Genomic DNA, 24,674 nt, shown 5'->3' on the forward strand with positions numbered 1-24,674 from the left:
AATTTTTTTTATGGTTGATGATCAATCTGGTTTTAGTTATAACAACATGTAGTCAGTTATAAAAACTCTATCTAGATTAGATCCTAACTCTTTATCTTTATCCTGTATAGGTTGAATCCTGGCAAGCTATTTTTCATCCTATCCATCTATGAACTTATATTTAATCTTGCCTGGTACCTCTCTTAACAAATATAGGACAGATGTTCATTTATTAGTAGTCTAATCTTAGGTTAAATCCTGTTGAATGTGACTAATCCTGACTTTGTATCAATGCTGAGGTGGATTCCTCAATTCTTTTTTTTCTTTTTATTACAGAAGTATTCTCCATCATAATTGACATGGCATGTCACCTGTCCGGACCCTTGCGAGGTCCTGTACATCATCATCATCCTAAAATTTTGTCATTTCTCTCATCCCCATGATGGTCTGCTGTCTCAACTTTGAATCTGGAGTAGGGGCCACCCATCTAGCAGAGGCAAATGAGCACAGAAGGCAAGATGGAGGTTCCCAAAAAAAAAAAAAGGTTAGGGGGATGGATGAATTTGGAGCAAAATAAACCCATTATAGAGTAAAGTTATTTGAAAGAATTTAATATTTGGTGGGTATGCTATAGCTGACCTATAAGGGTGCTCAATTTCCCATGCTTTGATGGAATGCCAATTAAAAGACACACAAATATTATAAAACTCTATGAAGATTGTGGTTTTATTTTCCGTTATTCTCTTCCTTTTGGGCCAAATAAATATTTTTTAAAAATGAGATTACTAATTTTACCTTGCAATAGAAAACTCAATAGTAATTTAGAATCATGGAATTAGATTGAGTAGTATTTGTTCATATTTTTTTTATCGTGTTGATAATGTTTGTAGAAAAGCTGTTTAAGATCTTATCCAAGGCCATGATTAATTAAATCAAGCTTGGAATAAGTTCATGGATTTGTTTGAAAAATGATATCAACATAGACTCTAATTGGAACATGGATAGAAATTTTATAAAACATCGAAATATCAGGATAAGAACAAAACAAATGAAGGTACATTTTTACAAATAAAATATACTTGATCGTATATTTATCTAAATTAAACCTGAATATAGACAACTCTTTAAATTTTTATAAGAACATATTATTACTTATTTTATTAGATGAAATTCACACGATTCCTACACTTAAAATTATCTCAATGAATGAGTAATATCCTCCGGATAAAAAATAACTCATAGTATTTATATACCTTCAAGTAGTTTCCCAACACTTTTTTTGAAGAATCAGAAGTTCCACAACATAAAATGTGAAATAGATGACACAATTTGCACAAAGATCTTTATTCAACTCTAGAGCTTTTAATATTTTTCTTATCTAATATATTCATGATTCATTAAAGTAAATATTAAAGGATTACAATATTATAGAACCTAAGATATCACATGAATCCATCAGAAAACCTTATGGGTAGTTAATTTTCATTTTCCAATTTATTTTACAGTGGATGGTATTAATATGATAGAAGGTTTCGGTCACTATCCATTTTTATTTTCTGGGATCTTATTAAAATTTTATAAAGTGGCAACCTATTTTAGTAAAGGAGAGAATGGATTGAAAATAGGAGAAAAAAACATGTAGTGTAAAACTAATAAGTTAAAAAGAATCCTTTGTAATTATTCTAAAGATATATGCTTTATGATGTTTTAGATGTTCATATTTCTGAAATGATACTTAGTTAACTTATAATACTGAATATGATGATATAAAGGATATAAACTAGATGGTACTAATAGTGAAGTAGTATTTTTAAATTCAGCACATGTATGAAGATAGAAAAAATATCAATCTGAAATTCAATACATAGTTGCTTATAGGAAATTAATTGGCATTACATGAGATTATATGTAACAATTTATCCCAGATTATGTTAATAATATGAGAATATATTAATAAATTTATTTTAAAAGCATTTGAAATCAATTAAATGGAGTCTCAATGACATTAGAGGAACCACTAAATATATTTATGTGTGCAATTTTTAGGTAAGATAAGTTTAAACAATAAGATAAGGTCATCAAAGAGTGAAATTCTAGGCTCTTGGTATTACATAATCCAAATGGAACTATTTTTAAATTAATTTTGTCACAACTGCATGTATATATAATCCGTAAAATAGTGCTATAATAGTGCTGGCGTACTAATGGTGGTGACCTTGACAACGCATCAGTACTGGACGTGCCTCCACCTTCACATGAATCATCCAGTGTCATGACACATTGTCAACGCCAGCTTCAGAACTGCCCTTTGACGTGACACGTCGAACACATCGCCGACATCATTTAAATATTAGATTTTTAAATTAACACTTACCCTATTTTCTCTTTCCTCCAAGGCCTATACATAGGCCAATGTTAAAAGAAACACTTGGTGAATTTTATTTGAGAATTGAATTTTTTTTTCTTCTCAAGGAAATTTTGCCCTAGCCCTCTTCCCTTCCAAGCTGCCGCTCCCACCTCTTGCCTCCGCCACCGCCGACAAGGGAAGGTCAACCCTCAGCTGCCGTTTGCACCTGTGCGCGCACAACTTTCTCCCTCTCCAGCCAAGCGCAGGGCTGCCTCCCTGCCCCATTGTGTGCAAGGCTTTCCGCCCCGCCCGCCTGTTGCGCAGGTACAACGGCCACTAGCGCCCAAACGCGCATGGCTGTCGCTCGCGCCCGCGCGTCGCCCGCGCCATGCTTGCGCGCGCAGGCCACCCGTCGTGTGACGGCCATCCGCTAGTGCCCTTCGCGCGCAGGTCGCCTTCCTGCGCCCGTGCGTGCAGGCCAGCCGCCTGCCCACATGGCAGTCACGCACAGCCGTCTGCCCACGTGACCCCTGCAATCAGCATCCCGACCTTCAGATTCTACATCCTGCAACATCACACCTCGTTTACCGTTTGGGTTTCGGGGCAGTGCCTCAAACCCCGCAAGGGGGCAACTCCCCCCTTGATCCCCTGCCAACTAACCGCGTGGTTGGATCCGAGACACCCTATCAAAGCACATGTCACTTTCCCCCACCAACAATGTGTCGAGAATTACCCTCACCGCCATGACGCACTGCCCTAGTGCTGAGGTACTTTCTACCCTCTTTGGTTTTAGTGCTCTTCGTCCAGTGTTCTTCGATTGTTTGTCCACTGCCGTCAGATTAGCTTTGGGCTTTTGAATCTTCTAATGATTAATTGATTAGGCCTTTGAATCTTCTAGCGATCGACTGTTCGAATTTATTGAAATTGTTGCTTTGTTTTCACCACGGTGGTTGTAAGACAGTACTCCCGCCCTCAAACGAGGAAAGGGGCTGCACCATCAGTATTTTCACCAGACTTAAATCTTCGAATTCAATCGTGTGAATTGTGGTCTGATTTAACCCACCCTACACTAGATAGTCTTTCCTACCCGGTCTCCCCTAATCATCCTGCATCAACTAATATGTTACCCATAATATAAAATGAAATATTTTCTGTAATGTTTTTAAGAAAATATACTAAATGAATAGGAGGGGGATGATGATGATCACAAATAATATATGAATTGTTAGAGTAATTTCATTGAAATGATGATAAATGCATGTTTTAAGGATTATAATGAGTTATTGCATTTTAAAATCAAGTTCTAATTTTTCTCAGTTTTATGGTATTTAAAATAATTACATAATATCATTTTTATTGATAAGGATTTTTATATGCTATAAAATATATTTTGACTTATTTTAAATTTTTTTGCAATGCATTATATTTTTAGAATGTTATTATTATATTTCCCATTTTTATGGTATCTTTATTCAATTGTTTGATATTATCTTCGTTAAGAAATATTTTCATAAGTTATAAAATATACATTTGAAAATTCAAAATATTTTAAGGGGGTTTTGGATTTTTAGGGCTTCCTAAAATTTATTGCCATTCTGCATTTCACCACGTGGATCTAAAGATGAGATAAAAAATTGGATACTTAAAAAATATTTAACTTCTAATTACGATATCTAATGAGCTGTATAGAGTTTTGGGCCAAAAATTTGAGGATACCTTTGTTTTCCCCCCATATTTCCATCCAGTTTCTTAATTATAGAAATGAAATTCCCCATCCTTATAAAAGAAAACCTTGTGTTTAATTTTTAATTACAATTAGTGGAGTGATTTTCTAATTCAAAATATTAATCGGGACATTCTTGTATTCCAAGAGGAAAGGGTTGAAGGAGTGACATCCAAGACAAGGCTATAAAGAGAAAGTACCACTTAGCCGGTAGGGCACGTGATGCAGAGGTTATAGTGAAATTCATTTTTTCAGACCCAAGTCTTCATCCTTTTTCTTAGCATATCATCTTCGATAGCCAAGGTTTGACATTCAAACATGCCACCTCGATAGCCAAGTCTCCATCAGAATATATGATGGTAAAACTCATCCATTCACTCCATTTATGCTACCACTATTAACTGTCTCCCAACTTTTAAGGAAATGCAGGCTAAGGTATTGATAAGGATTTATTTATTTTATGGAATTTCTCATGAAAAAATTCCATAAAATTCTCAAAGTTGTTATATAAACTCTAGACAGGGATAAATATTTTGCCTATTTACTACAATTATTTTTAATTATTTCATTATTTATATTTTTATTAAGTTATATCTACTTCATAAAATAAATAAAATAAGATTTTAGAATAAAAACTCACTAATTCAATACTGAATACATCCTAATGAGTAATTATTAATCAGAAGACTTAAATGTCATTAATTGACCCACTTTTTGGTTCATTAGGGTGATAACCAAAGTGATAAGTTTTAACGTTCTATCATCAGTACATAATTATTTTTATATTTATTTACCTTTATCAATATTCTTCACATATATTAGATTAAAAAATTGGGGTATAAGTTCATTCTCGGTATTTGAGAGTCGTCAATAATACTTAGAAACATTTACTCATTAGGATATGACTGGTTTTTGATTAGTAAGAATCGTCTCAAGGGTGATAAAATATTAATATTCTTTAAGTGGAGATTAAGGTGGTGAGAAGCGACAATCATAAAGTAAGAGCTAGAGAGAAGAGGGACATGGTGAACTGAGAAGGTGATAGCATATATTTTATGGATACTAAAATTTATTAATATGAAAGATAAAAGATAGAGGATACTGATGTTCAGACATAATGAGAAAGAGAGGTAGTATGGGGAATGAATGGTAGGAGTGGTGAAATAATAAGAAGGGAGATAGAGGTGATGAAAATATATGTGGCCGGCAAGCCAATCACACATTTCACACCTCATTCCATGTTCATTAATAGAACATATTCATTATAGTGCACATGTGATGCTTATAATGATCGAACTTAGTTAATTATGATGAGATCGTAATACGGAGATCAGTAGCCTTTAAGCATGTCTTCTAAACATTCCTATTCGAAGGATACGTGAGAAGGACATCAAAGTATCCAAATAGAATAACACGAAATAGCCTCACTCATATGATGAGTATGGCCGGTCCCGTGGCCATTAGTGTGGAGACACTAAGGATAAATAGTAGGTGCTCTTTAGTGGAAAGAGTTCACTACATTGATCCATACGAATCCCTGAATGGTATTATACCGAACTGCCAATCAGGTTGATTCAAGTCATGGTTGTGTAAGTGGTCCTTAGACCAAGACACCAAAGACGTCTTGTGGAGAGACGGTGGTACTTTGACTATGGTCAACGAGTCTCTAATCATGGGATTCTAAATGGTCTTAGTTTTAGTACATCAAGAAGTTTACGAAAAAAATTGAGTGGTCAAGATGGGATCGTCCACCCTTGGTATAAGAGGTGACAACTCAAGGAAGAGGATGCGATGAAGTCCTTGGCCAAGGCAGTGAAATATCGAGAGAAGAGTTCTCCGATGATTTACAAATGCATCAGTACTAACTCGGATGACCGATGAGGGGTTGATAGTTGACTATACCCTAAGTTGTCCAGGGAGAGTCAAGTGGATGAGGGACTAAACATACAAGGTAACGGATGATGAACAGGTTCCATGAAGTGAGTCGATACACACTCTTTTGTATCTCCTAGAACATGAGGTGGAGCTTGGCACCCCATGTGTTGGAGACTCGACCTATCGATTGTGTCAAATCGATCCGAAATTAATTAATTTATATGATGATATAGTTAATTAATTTGGAAGACCAACAAAGGTTATTGGGCCGTTGGAGTCGTTAACTAGAATGATACATGGGCCTAGAGGGTCACATGCAAATGGTCTTTAAGACGTCGGAAGATTTACTTAAGTTTTGGGGATTTTTATGAAAAATACCCACTTAGTATAAATAGGGAAGTCCCTGAATGAAATTCATCCAGAATTTTTCAGGGGTCTTTTCCCTTCTTCCCCCTTCTCCCCACACCCCCTCTCCATCCCCGATGCGATTGGGATGACGTAACGACGACGACGTGCCGAGAATCATGTGGATACATCTAGAGGCTTCACACTTGAGCATCTCAACTTGTCTCGCTCTGGGATCCAAGAAATCACGGATGGGATCCGTACAAAGGTACTTCATTACATGGTTTTATTGATGCCGTTATGATTCTGTTCAAGTCTTTTGCTGCAGAATGTTTTGATTTATTCACCCATGTCAAGGCCCTCAAGAACCCAACAAGAGGGATATGGATAGGTCTATGTATAAATGGATATGAAATGCACCAAAGTATGATGAGGAAATGTGAATGGTGGGTCATGAGTAAATGTGAGATGAAATGTTTAGGCAATGTCTGGTACTTTGTGATGTAATTTGAAGGAAATAATGGGTGGATCTAAGCTATATAGTGTCGATGAAGAAGAAAAAAATATAAAGTCTGTAAGCAAGTCTTTTTTCTTCCAATTCTTCCATGTACATTGATAATTTTTATATGCAGGTGAGATCATCTTGACCTCTAAGCTCTCCCTTCGATTAATCAAGAGCACAGAGACATCTTGATGAATCTCCAACTCACTTTATTTCAGTAAGCCTATAAATATTGGTGTCAAGTTAAAAGATGATTTTACATAATTAAGCATATATTATGATAGAAAAGGAAAATTACTTGTTTGAATGCGTGACGTGGGGATTTTTTTGCATGTGCCATCTTAATATGTTTTCCCTTTTCTTTTAAATGAAATAACTGCTGATCTCTGGATTTATAGATTATTTATAAAAAGTTAAATGGGCAATTTTTGTGGTCATGATATGTGTTTTTAATTAAATTTATTTTTAGAAGGATAATTTGAATTTTCAATTAATTTTATTGATTTTTATGACATCAAATTCTGAAATGGCCCAATAAAATAGCATTTACTGTCTAGCCTTTTTCTTTTAACTTTTTTAGCACAGGTTGACATGGCCCAATAAAAAAAGAAATCCTTTTTTCACATTTGATTCGTAGACTAAGTCACATTTGAATTTAAAAATTACTATTGTATCCATTCTTTCTCTTTAATGTGGTCAAATATGACAACATCTGATGATGTGTTACGTGACACGTGGTGGCACATGTACACGTGGCATACATGTGTTCACAGGGTACCTATGTGTTGCTATCCCACTAGAGAATCTAAGAGACAACAGTGATATAGCGGGAACTGATGCACTGCCACATCACACGTCCTTTGCTATTTAAATAATATATTTTAATAATATGCCATTATTACAACTATTTTGTCTTTTTCTTAGGGACGATACATGGTGCAAAGAGAGCCGTCAATCATGAATGACCAGAAAGAATGTGAGCCAATCATCACATCAAATGCAAAGGTGAGACAAATGCTAACAGAATGACATGACGTTGCTGACGAGGATGAGAAGAGAGAAATATTTTGATTAAATCAATAGATGGAAATCATCCAACTTCCAGGCTTGATATCTGATGATCCAGAACTCCAATTGAGCTGAAAATTTAAGGGTAGCTTCATCTTTATGTACTCTGTCTATCCATATGGTTGGATCTTTGTAAAAAAAATCTATTGGCTCACTTCCTCCTAAAGAGACAGATTTAAAGAAAGTGAAGCCTTGAAGGTCCATCGAGGTTGTTCTAGGTGCCTCTAATGCTTGGAGAGGGTCAACAAAGAAGTAGGAAGGTTGATCTGCATCAAGAAGATGCTTTGATCCCAGCAGAACATAGGGATGTAAGGTTATCTTCTTGTCGTACATTGATTCTTCTTCAAAACATTTAGGTAGATCATTTATCAGTCTCATCTATCACTGCCATCCATATTCAACATCCATTGTCATCCATAATCATCCCTTTCTATCATCTCCTATCATCTGTTTCATGTGTCACCCACACCATCAAGATCCCATAATGTGTCTCCTCCCCACCTGTTCAAGAGAATCTAAATTACTATTCTTCCATATCATTCTTCATTCTACCTCATTATTGTCTCACGCCACCATTCTTATCATTAAACCATAATCTCATCTCACGCCACTGTTCACCTCTACCTTTACCCTCTAGTCCTATTCGCTTGATAACAATCCATTTCTAGTACTATATTCATCCCATCTTCTTAAATTTCTACTATCTCTATCATGATTACTATCTTCGCCCATTCACTACTTCATTCACTATACATAATCCTTATCACCTTCTTGAATTCATTCTATATAGAGAGCTCCTTCCCTAATATCCATTCCCCATGGAGATGACCCTTGGTCCTCACTAACTAATTAAATTATTTTATGAATAAAGGTTGATAAATATTATTTATTAAACTCAATTTCACGACGATGTAATTTTACCCTAATTTTCTGTTTATCAGTTATAAATATCTGTGCTTTCTTAGTATCATATGAAATGGGCACTCTAAATAGTATTAAAAAGTAGAAAAATAATTACATATTAAGTCCACATGATAATTTGATTTTTAAATTATAAAAAATATAAAATTTATTTTTAAGATGGCATGAATTTATTGTTTCAATCATTTGAATTTTATAAATAGAGAGGTGATATCAGAATAATAACAGAGTGCATCAAGATTAAAAATCTGTTTAAGCTAAGTGATTTAGTTGAGCTGAATTCATCTCACTTACTATTCTTACTATTATAGAAACAAGGGCATTAAGATGCCTCTTTAGGGACATGAAGTGCACAAAAGTATATAATCACATCTATGCTCCAATATTGTGAACTCTAAGTACATTCTCCTGTATTTGACATATACCATGTTACTTCTTGAGTTGTGATATTCATGTCATATTCTGTAAGTTCTGAACTCATGAGATACTTGAATTACTTGTTGGCCTTATTATATGCAAATATCTATCAATAAATTAATTTCTTTTAATTTTAGTCCAACCATTCTCTCACTCGATAATTCTAAATGTTTACCTTACTTTTTGTTTAATAAAATAGTAAAAATAAATTTATATCTTTTCAATATTTATTCCTTAAATTTCTCTGCCGGGTTCATTTTATCCTATAGAAATTTCAATATAAGTTCACACAATTATTTGTACGCCAAATCCTAGAATCACTTGAACCATATCTGAAATCTCAGAATCTCTAAGACACTTAAACTTTGCCTTACTCGTTATACATTGCTTCCATCCTACAAATAAAGTAAATATATATTCCTCAGGTAATATGACATTAAAATATCAGCACAGGTTATATGAACTCAAAATAAAAATAGTATAAAGAATCACATATAAAAATAAATTCATCATTGTTTGGAATTAAGATTTGTCAAAAAATCATGTAATAGAGTTTCACTTATCAACGTCCTTCACAAGAAATTTTATAGAAGACCAATAGAAGCCAAACTATAAAAAGGTGAACAATTAGACACATGCATATTTACCTTTTTTTAGTTCATGAGTTAAAAATCACAATAATGTTATCGATGGTTGAGGCTCCAAAAGATAGAAAAAATGGATATTCAAGTTTGGATGGAGAGAGCCAGCATGCTTTAAAAAAGTATTATAGTTTTTATTTATCATCATTCAACATGTTTTCTCAACAGGAAAAGATTTATTTCCAATGGCCATTTGATATGTGATGGGGATCAATGCATCTTTTTGATTTATCTAATTTTTATTTTGGTTTTAAAATTTTAAAAAATCATATTTCCTTACCTTTTTTTCCTAGAAGCATATACACGAAGTGTTATTCTTGTTTAATTTTATTATGTGGGTAAGTAAAATATTTTGTGCTTTTGAAATTAAAGAAACATATATATATATATATATATATAGAGTAAACTTTATAAATTTCCCTATGACCTTATGAAAATGGGCTAGCGTTTTAATATATCATAAATATAATATCATAAATAACATCGCTTAATATTTTGAACAATTTTTCCTCCATATATATTTGCCATAAAATGAAATAAACATATGAGCGGAAAACTTTTTGTTTCGTTGAAAAAATCAAGCTAATAAATTAATGGAGTTGATGTACATTTTAGTTTTAAATTCATATTTTAACATATTGATAAAAATGTAATAAATTTACTTTTTCTCTATTAATATATAAAAAACTGATTTATATCTTCATTATTATAATTCGTAATATGAATCAATACCTTCGACTGTCAACCGTGAGTTGAACCTAGTAAAATTTGTTTCATAAATGTTAATAAGTCTATTTAGGACTTAGTATATTCAAAGGCTTAGAAAATACCAAAACTGTAGGTCAAATTCCTTTATTCTTGAGTCTTGATGAGTGATGTCCTCCATATACCATAATGATCAGATTATTTCAAAAAAACAAAATATAGTTTCTTGAAATGACTTAAACAAAAATAAGATTTTTTTTTTCAATATGCAAGTAGATGAAGAATTCCCATGGTTAGAATGAGCGAATTGAATTCTATCTTGATAGAATGGCAGATTCTCTATGTGAATACACTCTAATTCAATTAGCCTTAACATATTTTAAAAATTTGAATTGAAAACCATTTCAGATAACTTCAGTTTTATTGGGTTTTGAGGTCGAGATTGACAGATCCTAAGACAACTTGCAAAATGAAAGTTATAACCTAATGTTAACCGAATTTTTTAAAAAGTGAGGATCTGGTCACCTTTTCACAAATAGAATTCATGATTCTAGGTTCCTCAAAGAATTCATGCTGATCTGTTCAAATATATTACCTTAAGAAGTATCCAAGTGATTCTCGTCATGTCAAATCATCTCCTCTTAATCCATATGATCTTATCAATTCATCATCACCATCTCATCAATTCAATCACAGCAACATGACATAGTTCCCAATGAGAGAAATAAATATGGGAACCCTAAAACTCTTGTAACAAGGGTGGAAGATCCCATCTTGAACACTCAATCATCTTTGTGAATTTCGTGCTGCATCCAAACTAAACCAATTTGGAATTCCAAGAATAAAAACTTGTATACCATGGTCAAAGCATAACTGCACATCCCCATGTTGTCTTTGGTACTCTAGTGTAATGGCCATTTACACAAAAATGACATGAAACAAGCTGATTGACATTTTTGTTCTATAACACTTAGGAATTCATATATAGTAATTCTGTGAACCCTTTTATCTAAAGAGTACTCACTATCTCCATAATAATGGCTATGGTTCGGTTTCACGCGGTCAAATCTCGAGCTATGTCTCTTGCTTGAATCTGACGCGTGCTGGCCTCAATGCTTGGAGCAGAACGCTGAGCAGCCTTGATCTCTTGCAGCCGAAGTCTTTGCAATTGTTTAAGATCACATGGAAGGGGTTAGAGGAAAGGGAGGGGACGCAACCCCGTCAAGGAATAGGGTCATTGCATTAATATCATAAGAGGTTACATCGTTGTTGGGGCAGTTACATGTGGGAAGACGAGGGGTGATACATCGAATGGGACGAGGCGCATCGCGCCAGGGTAGTGTCGCCTCTCCGCCTCGAGGCCCGTCGCTCTACGCGCACGCGCCCGCCTTGTCGCTGCACATGTGCTTTGGGCCGGGTGCCGCGCGCCTGCAGGTGCGGCGATCACACACGCCACCCCTGCCTTGATGATCACACACGCAACCACACCCGTGCTGACATCTACTGTGCGGAGCCTGCGCGACGCCACTGCATTCGGCGTCTCAAGCCAAGCGCTGTGCGCTCGGCACTAACCGCGGGGACGCTGCGCGCCCCCATGCCGCCTCGACGCTCTCTTTTTCCCACTTGCCTTAGTCTCTTGGCGGGATGTCCCCTGGCCCCGTGCCCCCCACACTCAATGCGTGCGCTGCCCGCGCGGGCCCTGCGCGGCACCCTGCACAACTCCGCGTGCTGCACTCGTGGCATGCTGCCCGGCCTGCGCATCCCACGCCCGCGTGCGGCGCTTGGTGCTCCCGCGCGGCGGTTGGCGCTCCCGCGAAGCATTGGCGCTTGCCCATGGCGTTTGGCGCTGGCGCGCAGCATTTGGCGCGCGCGCGCTCACACTTGTCGGCCTGCGCCCAGCATCTGCGGACTTCACCTGATTCGTTCCGCCAAGGCGCGAACAGGCACGTGCACCGTCCGCAGTGTATCACCACATACGAGGACAATGGCCTGAAAGATCAGGTTGGGTATCGCTACCCTTAGTGCGTGTAGCACTAAATATGACTCAGTCCTTAAATGTCGTGAGTCTCAAGTGAACATGCCCTCCCAATAAGCACGCGGGCCTCTGGGCAGGGAGCGTCACCTAGTTAGGGGCCTAACAGTCGGTCATATTTATCATATGAGAGGGACTTTATAGTGCTCTTTTATCTGGATATTTTCATGTCCTTCTTGAGTATCATTTGGATATGAATATTTATAATATATGCTTAAATTCTAGTGATCTCCTGATTATGATGTCATCATAATTTACTTATTGATGGGATGTATTCATATACTTCATTATAACGATTCTTGTGTATTATTTGAATATATTTTATTAATTAATATTATAAAAATGTGGAGTGTGCGATAAGCTCACTGGCCACATTTAATTCACCCTTGCAATTTTGATTGCAATTTCTCATACTTCCATTACGTAAAGTTAAATTCAAAACACAAAAATCATTAACATGCTTTTGTAATTAATTATATGAATTAATTTAATTATAATATTTTAATTAATTCAAAAAATAAGTAAAAAGTAGTTACATTAATATTTTGTGAAAAATAATAAAATTTTACATATTTTGAGTAATTTATTTTATTTTGACCTCCTATATTTCATGTTTTTTACCCAATATGACAATATCAATACTTTTGCAAATTAATTTGGGTTGCCTAATTTTTATATTGCCCCTCTCATATTTTTATTCATATGTTCAGTATCCTCTGTAATTAGATTATGGAAATTTTAAAATTCCTTATTAAGTCTAAAAAATAGATCACAATACAAAAATAATTTAAATAATTTTTGTTTCATTTTACAACACGTGGAAGAAATTAGAAAAAAATTAGAGTTTAGAATAATAAAAAGCACAGTTTTGTGGACAGGAAGGAAAAAATTTAAACTAATTTAAACATCTGAATATTCTCTTAATGAAGACAGTCACGACTATTATAAAAAAATTTAATAGCAAAAAAATTCTGAATAATCTCCATATTTCATTTAATATTTCCTATTTTACAGACAAAATTTTTGTTACTCTTCATCTATCATTTCACAGATTTCTACACAAAATATTTAATACTTCTAAAAAGTGAGGTTTATAGCTAAAGAGAGATAAGAGAAATAATTTAAAAAACATACTTTTCCCTTGAATCCAATGAATCCTGATCAGATTCATTAAAATTAATAAAAAATTAAAGAACTAAATCTTTGAGGATACTTCAGTTCATTAATAATCTTCAGATATAACTTTCTTGATGACATATTTATATATTTTTACCTCACATAAAATATTTTTCTCTAATATACCACATCAGGTTTTATGATCAGTAAAACAAACGGATCAGTAAAATGTAGTAAGTAAATTTCCTGATCATGTATGCAAATTTTCCAGTGTATAATGCAATTTTTTTCATACTTAATCAAATAAATTATGATATGTTATCAAACATTGTAACTCGTAGTTTTATTACTGATAAAACCTTGTCCCATTTGTTCCTAAAGTTGATACTTGTTTTTCTGTATTCCGATAAAGTTGAGAGACATTTTTTGTAAATCGGAACCATCATGATTTTTTTCTTGGTATTTTCAAAAAGATCATAATATATTATGATCTTTTTATTAAAAAGACACTTCAAGTTTGTTAAAAAGCGCTAATTCAACAACTTAAGTCCGCTATATCTTTGCCAAATGGTTACAATGCGTTGGATATGGTTGACAAATTTTTGGTGAGTTGTTTACCAATCTAGGCACTAAAGCAATAAATTTGAACACTAATTAAGACTAGACCAATGTCATATTCTGTACATCAGTGATTATGGCTAACCATTTCAAATTTGTCAGTAACAAAGACATTGAGCGCATCTTATCATGACTTGATTGGCCATATGTGATTTTTATGCGAGTAATCATCAACACACAATTATCTAAATCCTTCAACTGTATTGTATCATCCATCAAATCTAGCTCTATTTGTATTCTACACTTTCAGCAAGTACAAAATAACTCTATTAACATGTAAAATTAATACATTTCCCTGGCCATGTAACATGTAAAAGCAAAAAACTACAGTTGCCAAAAACCATATCGTACAAAATCAAAAAATATATCACCTCGTAAAATTCCCTTCATAGGGCAGCTTTGACTTCAATTGTATGAACTGCTAAATCAGCAACATCTAAGAAGAGGGAGGAGAGCTGCATCTTTTCTTATTTTCTTACACCATCGTTGGGTTCTTCCCCCCACATTTGTCTCAAATACCCTTCACAGCTGCTACCTTGGAGACCAAGAGAAGACCCTCTTCTGCTTTTAACCTTCACTGCATCTTTCTTCAAGTTATGCCTGTATTCAACAGTTATCTGCTCAAGCACAGCAGCTGGGAACATATGAATGTTGACTCTTGGCAGCATCATGTCCCTCACATAGGCGAAGGGGAGTTGATCTCTGGGGTTAAATGCATCCAGCTCATTGAATATCAGACAAGAGAAGTGGTCACTACGCCTTCCATGACGCCTTAGAATTACTGCCATGTCCGGGACATCTGAAAAAGATACACTCTTCTCAGTCAGCAAAACCCATATGAAAATCCTGACAAAACGTGTAGCCTACAACTTGTAATTTCAAAATCCAGAATTTAGAAGAGTGCATCTTCTTCAGATGTCCCATAAATGAGGGTTTGGGGTTTTCTTGACTTTTTACAGCCAGGAAAACCAAATGAAAATCCTAACGAAACGAACAGCCTATAACTTATTATATAAAAATCCTTGTAAAATGAATAGCCCATAACTCGTTACATGATGGTCCTAACAAAACGAAAAACGTATAACTCCTTATATGGAAATCCTCCTGAAAAAACGAATAGCCTTTAACTCGTCGCATGCAAACCCGGACAAAACGAATAGCCTAAAACTCGTTAAAGGAAAATTCTGACACAACAAATAACCGAAACTCCTTATATGCGAGTCCTCTTGACCAAATGAATCGCCTATAACTTGTCAAACGAAAAGTCTCGTGACAAAACGAATAGCCTATAAGTTATCGTATGAAAAACCTCAAGAAAAAATGAGCAGCCCATAACTTGTCATATGAAAATTCTCCTGAAAAAAAGAATAACCGATAACTTGTCATACGAAAATCCTCCAGACAAAACGAATAGCCTATAACTTGTCTGATGAAAACCTCCAGAAAAAAAACAAATAACTTATAACTTGTCATGTGAAAATCCTCCAGAAAAAAACAAATATCGTATAACTTGTCATATGAAAATTCTCCAGACAAAATGAATAGCCTATAACTTGTCTTATGAAATTCTCCAGAAAAAAACAAATATCGTATAACTTGTCATATGAAAATTCTCCAGACAAAACAAATATCGTATAACTTGTCATATGAAAATGCTTCAGACAAACCGAACAGCCTATAACTAGTCTCATGAAATCCTCCAGCAAAAAAAACAAATATCCTATAACTTGTCATATGAAAATCCTTCAGACAAACCGAACAGCCTATAAATAGTCTCATGAAATCCTCCAGAAAAAGAAACAAATATCCTATAACTTGTCATTTGAAAATCCTCCAGAAAGAAAAGCGAATACCCTGTAACTTCCCATATGAAAATCCTCCGGACAAAATGAATATCCTGTAACTTGTCTTATGAAATCCTCCAGGAAGAACAAACGTTCTATAACTTGTCATACGAAAATCCTCCAGAAAGAAAAAGGAATACCCTATAACTTCCCATATGAAAATCCTCCCGACAAAACGAACAGTCTATAACTTGTCTTATGAAATCCTCCAGAATAAAACAAAATATCCTATAAGTTGTCATTTGAAAATCCTCCAGAAAGCAAAACGAATACCCTATAACTTTTCATATGAAAATCCTCCAGAAAAAATCCAATAACTAACTCATATGAAAATCCTCCAGAAAAAAACAAATACCCAATAACTTGTCATACGAAAATCCTCCAGAAAAAAGAAACGAATGCCCTATAACTTCCGATACGAAAACCCTCCTAACAAAATGAATACCCTAAAACTGGTTACGTTGCAATCCCTCCCATCCGTCCAAAACCACGTCATCCGTCCCAAACCTTACCTGTAATGTAGGGTAGTTTGGAAGGAGACCAGGGCTGCAGCCCGTTCTCACAGTAAGCCTCCATCTGCTCTTGCAATCCCTTTACGTCAGGCCACTTCCCCCACCTGGCAGTGGCCATGGCCTCCTCCATAGAGTGTACATTCAAAGGGTGCTGAGAGAGTGCCACGTCAGCCCTAGTGGCGACGAGAAGAGAGTAGGTCAGAAGAAGAGGGTCGACAGTTAGCTGCATTTTGGCGTCAACCCAGATGCTGAACTTAGCGGCGGGGAAGAGCCTGTGAAGAAGGTGCTTTGGGATGACGCCGTTCATGGCTGGGTTGACGTAGGGCAGAGCCGATGACGGAAGATGGACCAGTCTCCAGACACCAACTTTGGGTGCTTCGTTGGCTGTGGGACGGATGACGTGGCTGTTTATGAGGGCCTGGACTGTGGCGTCGTCAACGAAGACGAAGAAGCAGACGGTTTCTAGGGTTTTCATTCCCAGGCCTTGAGGCTGTCGGAGTTTGTCGTGGTCGTTGAAAATGGCTGATGCTACGACCAGTCCTCTGCATCTCTCTATTGCTTCTCTGTCTGTACAGAGGATTGGGAAAGTATTGGTAATTTTATTATAGTATGATGAAATAATAAGAATTAGGGATATTGTTACGTTATATGAGAAGATGATTATTAATAATAAGGGTAAGAAGGAGAAGAAGAAGAAGAAGAAGAAGAAGAAGAAGAAGAAGAAGAATAAGAAGAAGAAGAAGAAGAAGAAGAAAAAGAAGAAAAAGAAGAAAAAGAAGAAGAAGAAGAAGAATAATAATAATAATATAAGAAGAAGAAGAAGAAGAAGAAGAAGAAGAAGAAGAAGAATCAGAAGGAGAATCAGAAGGAGAATCAGAGGAAGAATCATCATCATCATCATTATCATCATCATCATCATCATCATCATCATCATCATCATCATCATCATCAGAAGAAGAAGAATCAGAAGAAGAAGAATCAGAAGAAGAAGAAGAAGAAGAAGAAGAAGAAGAAGAAGAAGAAGAAGAAGAAGAAGAAGAAGAAGAAGAAGAAGAAGAAGAAGAGAGAGGCGTAAGAAAACAAATGTGATTCGAACGGATTCAGGAAGAAAATAATAAAATTAGTGTATGCGGATCTAAAACTTGAGACACTAATAAAAGGAAAAAAATGAAGAACAAACAGTGTATGCGGAAAAAAATAATAAGAGGAAGAGCAAAAACAAAAGAGCCCATGAGGACGCAAAAATGAAGAACATATAATTAATATAATATTGGCAAAATAAGAACTATACGGGTAAGATTTCAAAAAAAAGGAGGAAGAAAAAAAACAAAAGAGCACATGAGGATGAACACAATGAAGAAAAGACGGATACTTTTTGATAATATTTGGAAGAAAAACAAGAATAACAGATGAACAGAAACAAGATTAATTTGACTAAAATACGAACCAGAAAAACGCATAAAACATAATCCTGCACCAACCTAGAGGGCGAAGAGGGAATTCTCGAAAGAAACCACAAGGGACTTCAGGATTAGAAGTTCCATCATCATCCCCAACATCACGATCAAGGTTGAAGTACGCTTTCCTACGTAGAGTAGAGAAATTCCCACCGAAAGTATCCCTCCTCCCCTTCATATACTTCAAAGGCGGCGCATCGGACGAGTTTCTCACCAGCTTTGAAATCTCTGAAATCGCCGTCAAGTAATCTACGGCAGAATCCAAACTCAGAAAATGAAATTTACAAACTATGTATATAAGTTCTAGTTTTTTCACCTGGGAAGGCGATAGAAACATCGCAAGAGGACGACGTTGAAAAAGAAGGCAAGGCGTGCTTGTGTTCGCCGTAGGAGAGAGGGTAGGTGAAGAAGGGCTGCTTCTGGCGTCGGAGAAAGCCCGAACGAAGGGAGGAAGGTAAGAAGAAGAGGCAGCCGGTCTGGGAAAGAGTAACGTTTAGAGAGAGAAGAAGCGAGGTTGCGAGGTAGAAGAAAGAAAGGCAGAGAAGCTTCGAGTGGAAGATTAACGGCGTCTTCCATGACACCCTCGTAGGCATCTCTGCGGAGAATATCCCTCTCTTCTCTCTCTTGTTCTCCGTTTCTTGATCTCTCCTGCTCGCCGTTGATGGTGAGGAGAGAGAGAGGCAGAGAGAGAGAGATACAAAGAGAGAGAAAGAGAGATACACACAGAGAGAGAAAGAGAGAGATACAGCGAGAACGAAGAAAGAGAGACAGCGAGAGATACGCAGAGAGAGACAAAGAGGAGAGAGAGGAGGCGGGGAGAGCGAGAGAGAGGGAGAGAGAGGAGGTGGAGAGTGAAAGAGAGCAAGAGAGAGAGAGGAGGTGGAGAGTGAAAGAGAGCAAGAGAGAGAGAGGAGGTGGAGAGTGAAAGAGAGCAAGAGAGAGAGAGGGAGAGATAGATAGAGAGGTGGAGGAGGGAGAGCGAGAAGAGAGATAGAGCGAGCAAGACAGAGAGAGAGAGAGAAAGAGAGATAGAGCTACCAAGACAGAGAGAGAGAGAAAGAGAGATAGAGCTACCAAGACAGAGAGAGAGAGAGAAAGAGAAAGAGAGATAGAGCTAGCAAGACAGAGAGAGAGAGAGAGAAAGAGAGATAGAGCTAGCAAGACAGAGAGAGAGAGAAAGAGAGATAGAGCTAGCAAGACAGAGAGAGAGAGAGAGAAAGAGAGATAGAGCTAGCAAGACAGAGAGAGAGAGAGAAAGAGAGATAGAGCTAGCAAGACAGAGAGAGAGAGAGAAAGAAAGATAGAGCGAGCAAGACAGAGAGAGAAAAGAAAGAGAGTTAGCGCAAGCAAGACAGAGAGAGAGAGAGAAAGAAAGATAGAGCGAGCAAGACAGAGAGAGAAAAGAAAGAGAGTTAGCGCAAGCAAGACAGAAAGAGAGATAGAGCGAGCAAGACACAGAGAGAGAGAGAGAGAAAGAGAGATAGAACTAGCAAGACATAGAGAGAGAGGGGGGAAGAAAGAGAGATAGAGCGAGCAAGACAGAGAGAGAGAGAGCTAGCAAGACAGAGAGAGAGACAGACGGACAGAGAGAGAGAGAGCGCTATTTACGGGGATCGTTCGATGGTTGCCACGGCGCGTTGGGGTAACAACCATCCGAGAGATTTGCGTTGAAGTGGCATTCATTCTTTGTTCGTTATCGTAAGAGACATGGAAGCCAAGAGCATGACAAGTTTATCACAGGAAGTTCTTTTTCATTAGAAACCGTAATACTAAATGAATATTCGATAAGATGATTTAAACTATAGGAAAATTTAACTTTTTTTATCTTCGAACGTCATTTCATTTACGTAATTTCTATCCAGTTAATTACCGAGTATTCTTTTCTCTTAATTATTGTATTCCTCTCGTTTTAATCAAAAGAATATGTTGTAAATTCATTAAAGTTCTCAATGACTTGTTATACTACAGAGATATAAAATTTGATTTACAGTTGTTTATAGAACGCTCCGTTGACTCGGTCGATGACACCTCATTTAGCAGCCGACTGTCCCGTCCTCGTCGTCGGCATTCGCTTCTCCGACGTCCTCCACTCCCGTCCTCATCTTCGGAGATTGCTTCCCCGACGGACGGCTCAAAGACGGTCGAGGTATGTATGATTCTGCTCTGATTTTCACATTCTGACTCTCTCGATCTTTCATCATTTCTATCATTCTCACTCAATAGCTCTCTCAGTCTTTCAATATCTCATTCTCTCACTCTATATCTCTCTGAATCTCACAGTCGCTGCTTATTTGATTCTCTAATCTTTCTCAATATCTCACTCTCTCATTATCTCACTTTGTGTTTCTCTTAATCTCTCAATCTGTCATTTTCTCAAAATCTTTTGATCTCTCTCTCTCTCTCTATGTTGTTGAGGATCTTTGACAGAGATGGAAGAAGAGAGTAGAAGAGGAAGGAGCGAAGTGCGAGAGAGAGAGAAGAAGAACACCAAGAAAAGAGGTGCTTTGGTAGGATCGTTGTTATTCCCACAGAACATTTGATAACATCGTGTTGGTTTTTATAATACGTATAGATGATAGAAAATAGTAAATTTCCGTTATTGAAATATATCCGTTGTAACGGCTTGCAACAGATATGTTTCATTTGAATCCAGATTAAATCTAAACCGTTATAATTCAAAGGGGTGCACCGATCCTGGCCGTCGATCGGTGTCGTGTCCTTTGCTTTAGAATCTTGATCAGATTTAATCTGGACCGTTATAACTAACTGGGCGCACCGATCACAATCGTAGATCGGTGCTGTGGACCCAGTATAATCCTAACCATTATAACTCTATCTAGATGTAATACTATCCGTCTAAATTTAATCCTATACTATGTTTGAACCTATATTTCATCTTGGCATCTAACCCTCTAACGAGTATAGTATATTAATTCATTACTAACTAATCTGATTAAGTCCTAGAGAGGCTCTGCCGCGTCTTTGCTTGACTCTGCGAGTTGGCGCACTGCATTCCTGGTGCTGACTCCTTAACATATGTCTCTAAATCTCCCCTTTGTCCTTTCATTCTCACTCTCTCATTTTCGCATCCTTTCCCTATAGCTATATTTTATCCATTATCATTCTCTTAATCTGGATAGAGATACAAAGTAAATGTATGGATTAATTTTATCTATTGTCCAAAGAAAATTCATTGAAATTAAGATTGGAAGACAGAAATCTAGAATGCTCGAAGAGATTAAAATTCATTGACGTATCTTTTTGAGCATTCTAGATTACTGTCTTTCCGATCTTAATTTCAATGAATTTTTGCTGGCCATCTGATAAATTTAATCCATATTTTAACAGAGATTAAAGTATCATAATTTCTTGCTTTGTCAGCCTCTATCTCCATGAATCTCTCATTCCTTGTTCACTCATTATCTATGTCTCACCATCTCCCTCTTTTCTAACTCTTCCTCCTCCCATCTGTGTACTTCTGCTTCAATCTCCTCCGCCCCCCCTTTCCCCTCCCCCCCCCTTTTATAACTATCCTCTTTCATTCTAATTCATCAGAATAAGGGAGATTCAATATGTTAAGAATTTCTTATTGCTGATTGCTGTCATTGAAAATAGGTTCCCCCTCATTTGAACTCCTTTAGAGATTTTTCATTAAAATCCTAGTACCATCGTAATTTGTTATTATTCTGAAGTTTTGATAATGTTTTAAGTGCCTAATCAATTTATACACAGATTTTCTTGCAATGAAAAAAAATACCGATTGAATTTTCTGTAGATATGTTGTTATTCGTGTGTCGGTATCGACTGCCTAAAACCGTGAGAGATGACAAGGCCATTTCAACACCGCAGTTCTACACCACGGTGACGATGATTTTGAGCGAGCTGGCTGGACGGCTTAGTGAACTCTACATCATTATTTTGTCCCACATTCCAAACAAACGCTGCCTATTTTCTCGTCCACCTTTGATGTGATGGATGAACGACACATTTGATGCTTTCCTTTTAAGTCATATGGACATTTCAAAGGGTTTGTGACCGAAATGTCTGAAATTTCCCATTACTAAATATTTAGCCATTTCAATTTTAGATAAATATCTGTTAAATTATGAATCTCATGCAATTTATTTAAGTTTGGAATAATCCCATTTAATTTGATAATGGCTTCTATAAAAAATATTTTTCTTCTTGACAAATCTGGGGATTAAATAATGAAATTTCTACATTTCTCTGGAATTTTATTGCATTTTTTGGGAATTTAATCAAAGAATAAATGGGATATAAAAATCTGACTTTACCCTATTTGTCTGTTAAATTATTCATTTCACGCAATTTATTTACGATTCGAAATACTATGATAAGATGATAATGACTTGTATAAGAATAAATTGTATTGTTAACTACTGAGGGGATTAAATATTGGCTTTTCCATTTTTTCTTGGAAATCCATTGCAATTTTGGGCGATTTATTTGAGGAATTAATTAAGTTTAATTATATGCTTTTCCCCTAATTATCTGTTACCCTATTCATTTTACACAATCCATTTGAACTTTGAGTTACTATACTAAAATGATAATGGAATGTCTAAAAATGAATTTTACTGTTAATTGATGTGGGTATTGATTAATGAGTATTCAATATTTTTCTAGAAATCTATTGAATTTTTTCGGACTTTAATTGACGACGATTTGAATATTTAAATTGCAAAAGGGTACAAATGCAATAAAAATAAGAGTTTAAAGTAATTTCGAAATTGTAGAGACAATTTTTCAAATTTTGTTGCGTTTATGTCCTCTTAACATTTTTCTCTCGGTTTTTCATCCTTCCCGTCCATCCACTGTCCCCTCCGGTCATCCCCAGAACAGTTTTTCATCCCCGTTTCATACATACCCTTGGACGGGATGATTTTTTCATTCTAGGATGAAAAAATCATTCAGTCCAGGTCCGTGCACTCTAAGTGGAGGACACACCAGTTCAGGATTTCTATTTCTCCATAAGACATTGCACTGATGTTCACAAAAAAATTAATTTTATATTGCACATGGTAGTGCTATGTCATTCACCCAATGGCCAAGAGCATCCTTTTGACATCAGTTCTAAGAACATATGGTAGACGCCAAAAAAATATATTCAACTCTTGTTCGTGATATGTCATGTACCAATTAAAAAATGGTGTATTATGTTTATTAGATTCAATTTCTGTAGTCATCATCATACATAATCAATGGTAACCAACTGCGTTTTACCCTATACAACTTTGATCCCAATTATTTTCTGCATTCCTTTTATCAAGAGATGATCTTATTCCCATTATTTTATTCCCATTATCTGTCTATTGTATTTGATAAATTTTTTAAGTATGGAAAATTATATTTACAAGTCCCCTTAATGTGATTCACTGGTGCTAATTGATAATATGAATTTTTCAGTAATTAACCATGCCAATTACTATCGTTGTTTGTAATCTTTATAAAGAACCCTCTATCTTAAGATGTACATGATGAGTAGATGGGGTTGTCCACGGGGAAGTAAACTTCATGGATTTAATTCAAGCTATTTAGAATAAAGTTTTATTAGATTTAATGTTGATCAGATCTGATCTTCATGGAATATCAAGTCTCCAGAATTAATTGGGGATGATCTCTATTGATTTCCTTTCTAAATAAAGGCCGGATCCTTAGGGATAATAAGGGAAAAGAATTGGGAAGAGGAGGTAGGAAATATGAAAGAGTGTGAAGAGAATAAAGGTCCTCACTTCATTCAATCTGATCATCAAAAGAAGCTCTAGAATCAGAGTTGTAGTGAGAGAATGAGAGTACTTAATATAGTGTTTTTAAACAATAATGGTTGGCTAAGAATGTAGGGATTTAAAGGAAGTTAAGGAATACATAATCCATCTAATTTTTAGGGTATTTTTTATGTCTGATATTAGTTGATCATTAGTTTACTTCCTTATTATATCAAGATAAGAGCTAGTATATTGGGCCCCAGCTGAGGTGAATTAAGAGTACACAAATCAAGATCGATGAAGAAAGAGACTCAAAAGAAAATATGTGGCAGTTTTGATGAAAGGGCAACTCAAATCTGAGTGAAGGCTGTGATTGAGCATCCAAGAATGAAAAGGAGAAAGATACCTAGGGTAGAGGGGTGAGACATCTCCCTTTCTGCTCCTAATTTTTCCTTAATTTTTTATATTTTAGGACTCTAATGGAAAATATGAATGGATGGAAATATGATAAAATGAAGACATATCAATCAAAATTTCAGCTCAATTTGACAGCTGGATCTTTAGATATCAGGCTTTGAATATGTAGAAATCTAAAACAGATTATTTCAGTCTTTTCTCTCTCCATAGAATTTGCAGAAAAATCTCTCCATTTGTAATTTTATTTTGATGCCAGTCTTGTTAATATTTGGTTATATGTCCTCTAATTTTCTATCACCTTCATTCTCTTTCATTCTACTTAAACTATTGTTGAAAAGACATCTATTTCTTCCAAAATAAGTAAAATACCATAATTTTTTATGAATTAGAGATTTACGCCTACAAAGACTACCAAGAGCCAGGTCCTTT

General features: G+C 35.9%; 1 protein-coding gene across 1 annotated transcript; it reads right to left on the reverse strand.

The window, feature by feature from the left end:
* Positions 1-14,541: 14,541 nt before the first annotated feature.
* LOC144701492 (transmembrane protein (DUF616)) lies at positions 14,542-19,174 on the reverse strand. The gene is made up of 4 exons (XM_078573300.1): positions 18,419-19,174; positions 18,127-18,351; positions 16,646-17,212; positions 14,542-15,088 (listed from the first exon to the last, which is right to left on the reverse strand). Exons 1-4 carry the CDS (start codon positions 18,693-18,695, stop codon positions 14,757-14,759), a joined length of 1,401 nt encoding a protein of 466 aa, XP_078429426.1. The 5' UTR covers positions 18,696-19,174; the 3' UTR covers positions 14,542-14,756.
* Positions 19,175-24,674: the final 5,500 nt, after the last annotated feature.

The sequence above is a fragment of the Wolffia australiana genome, chromosome 3 (assembly GCF_029677425.1).
Source record: "Wolffia australiana isolate 7733 chromosome 3, ASM2967742v1".
Classification (NCBI taxonomy): domain Eukaryota; kingdom Viridiplantae; phylum Streptophyta; class Magnoliopsida; order Alismatales; family Araceae; genus Wolffia; species Wolffia australiana.

Bases quoted from the DNA above. Each gene is read 5' to 3' on its own strand.
- LOC144701492 (XM_078573300.1), bottom strand. From the start codon at position 18,695: ATGCCTACGAGGGTGTCATGGAAGACGCCGTTAATCTTCCACTCGAAG. The intron at 17,213-18,126 runs GTTGGTGCAGGA...TCCTCTGTACAG, and splicing joins ATTCCCTCTTCGCCCTCTAG to ACAGAGAAGCAATAGAGAGA. The intron at 15,089-16,645 runs GTAAGGTTTGGG...TATCTTTTTCAG, and splicing joins CAAACTACCCTACATTACAG to ATGTCCCGGACATGGCAGTA.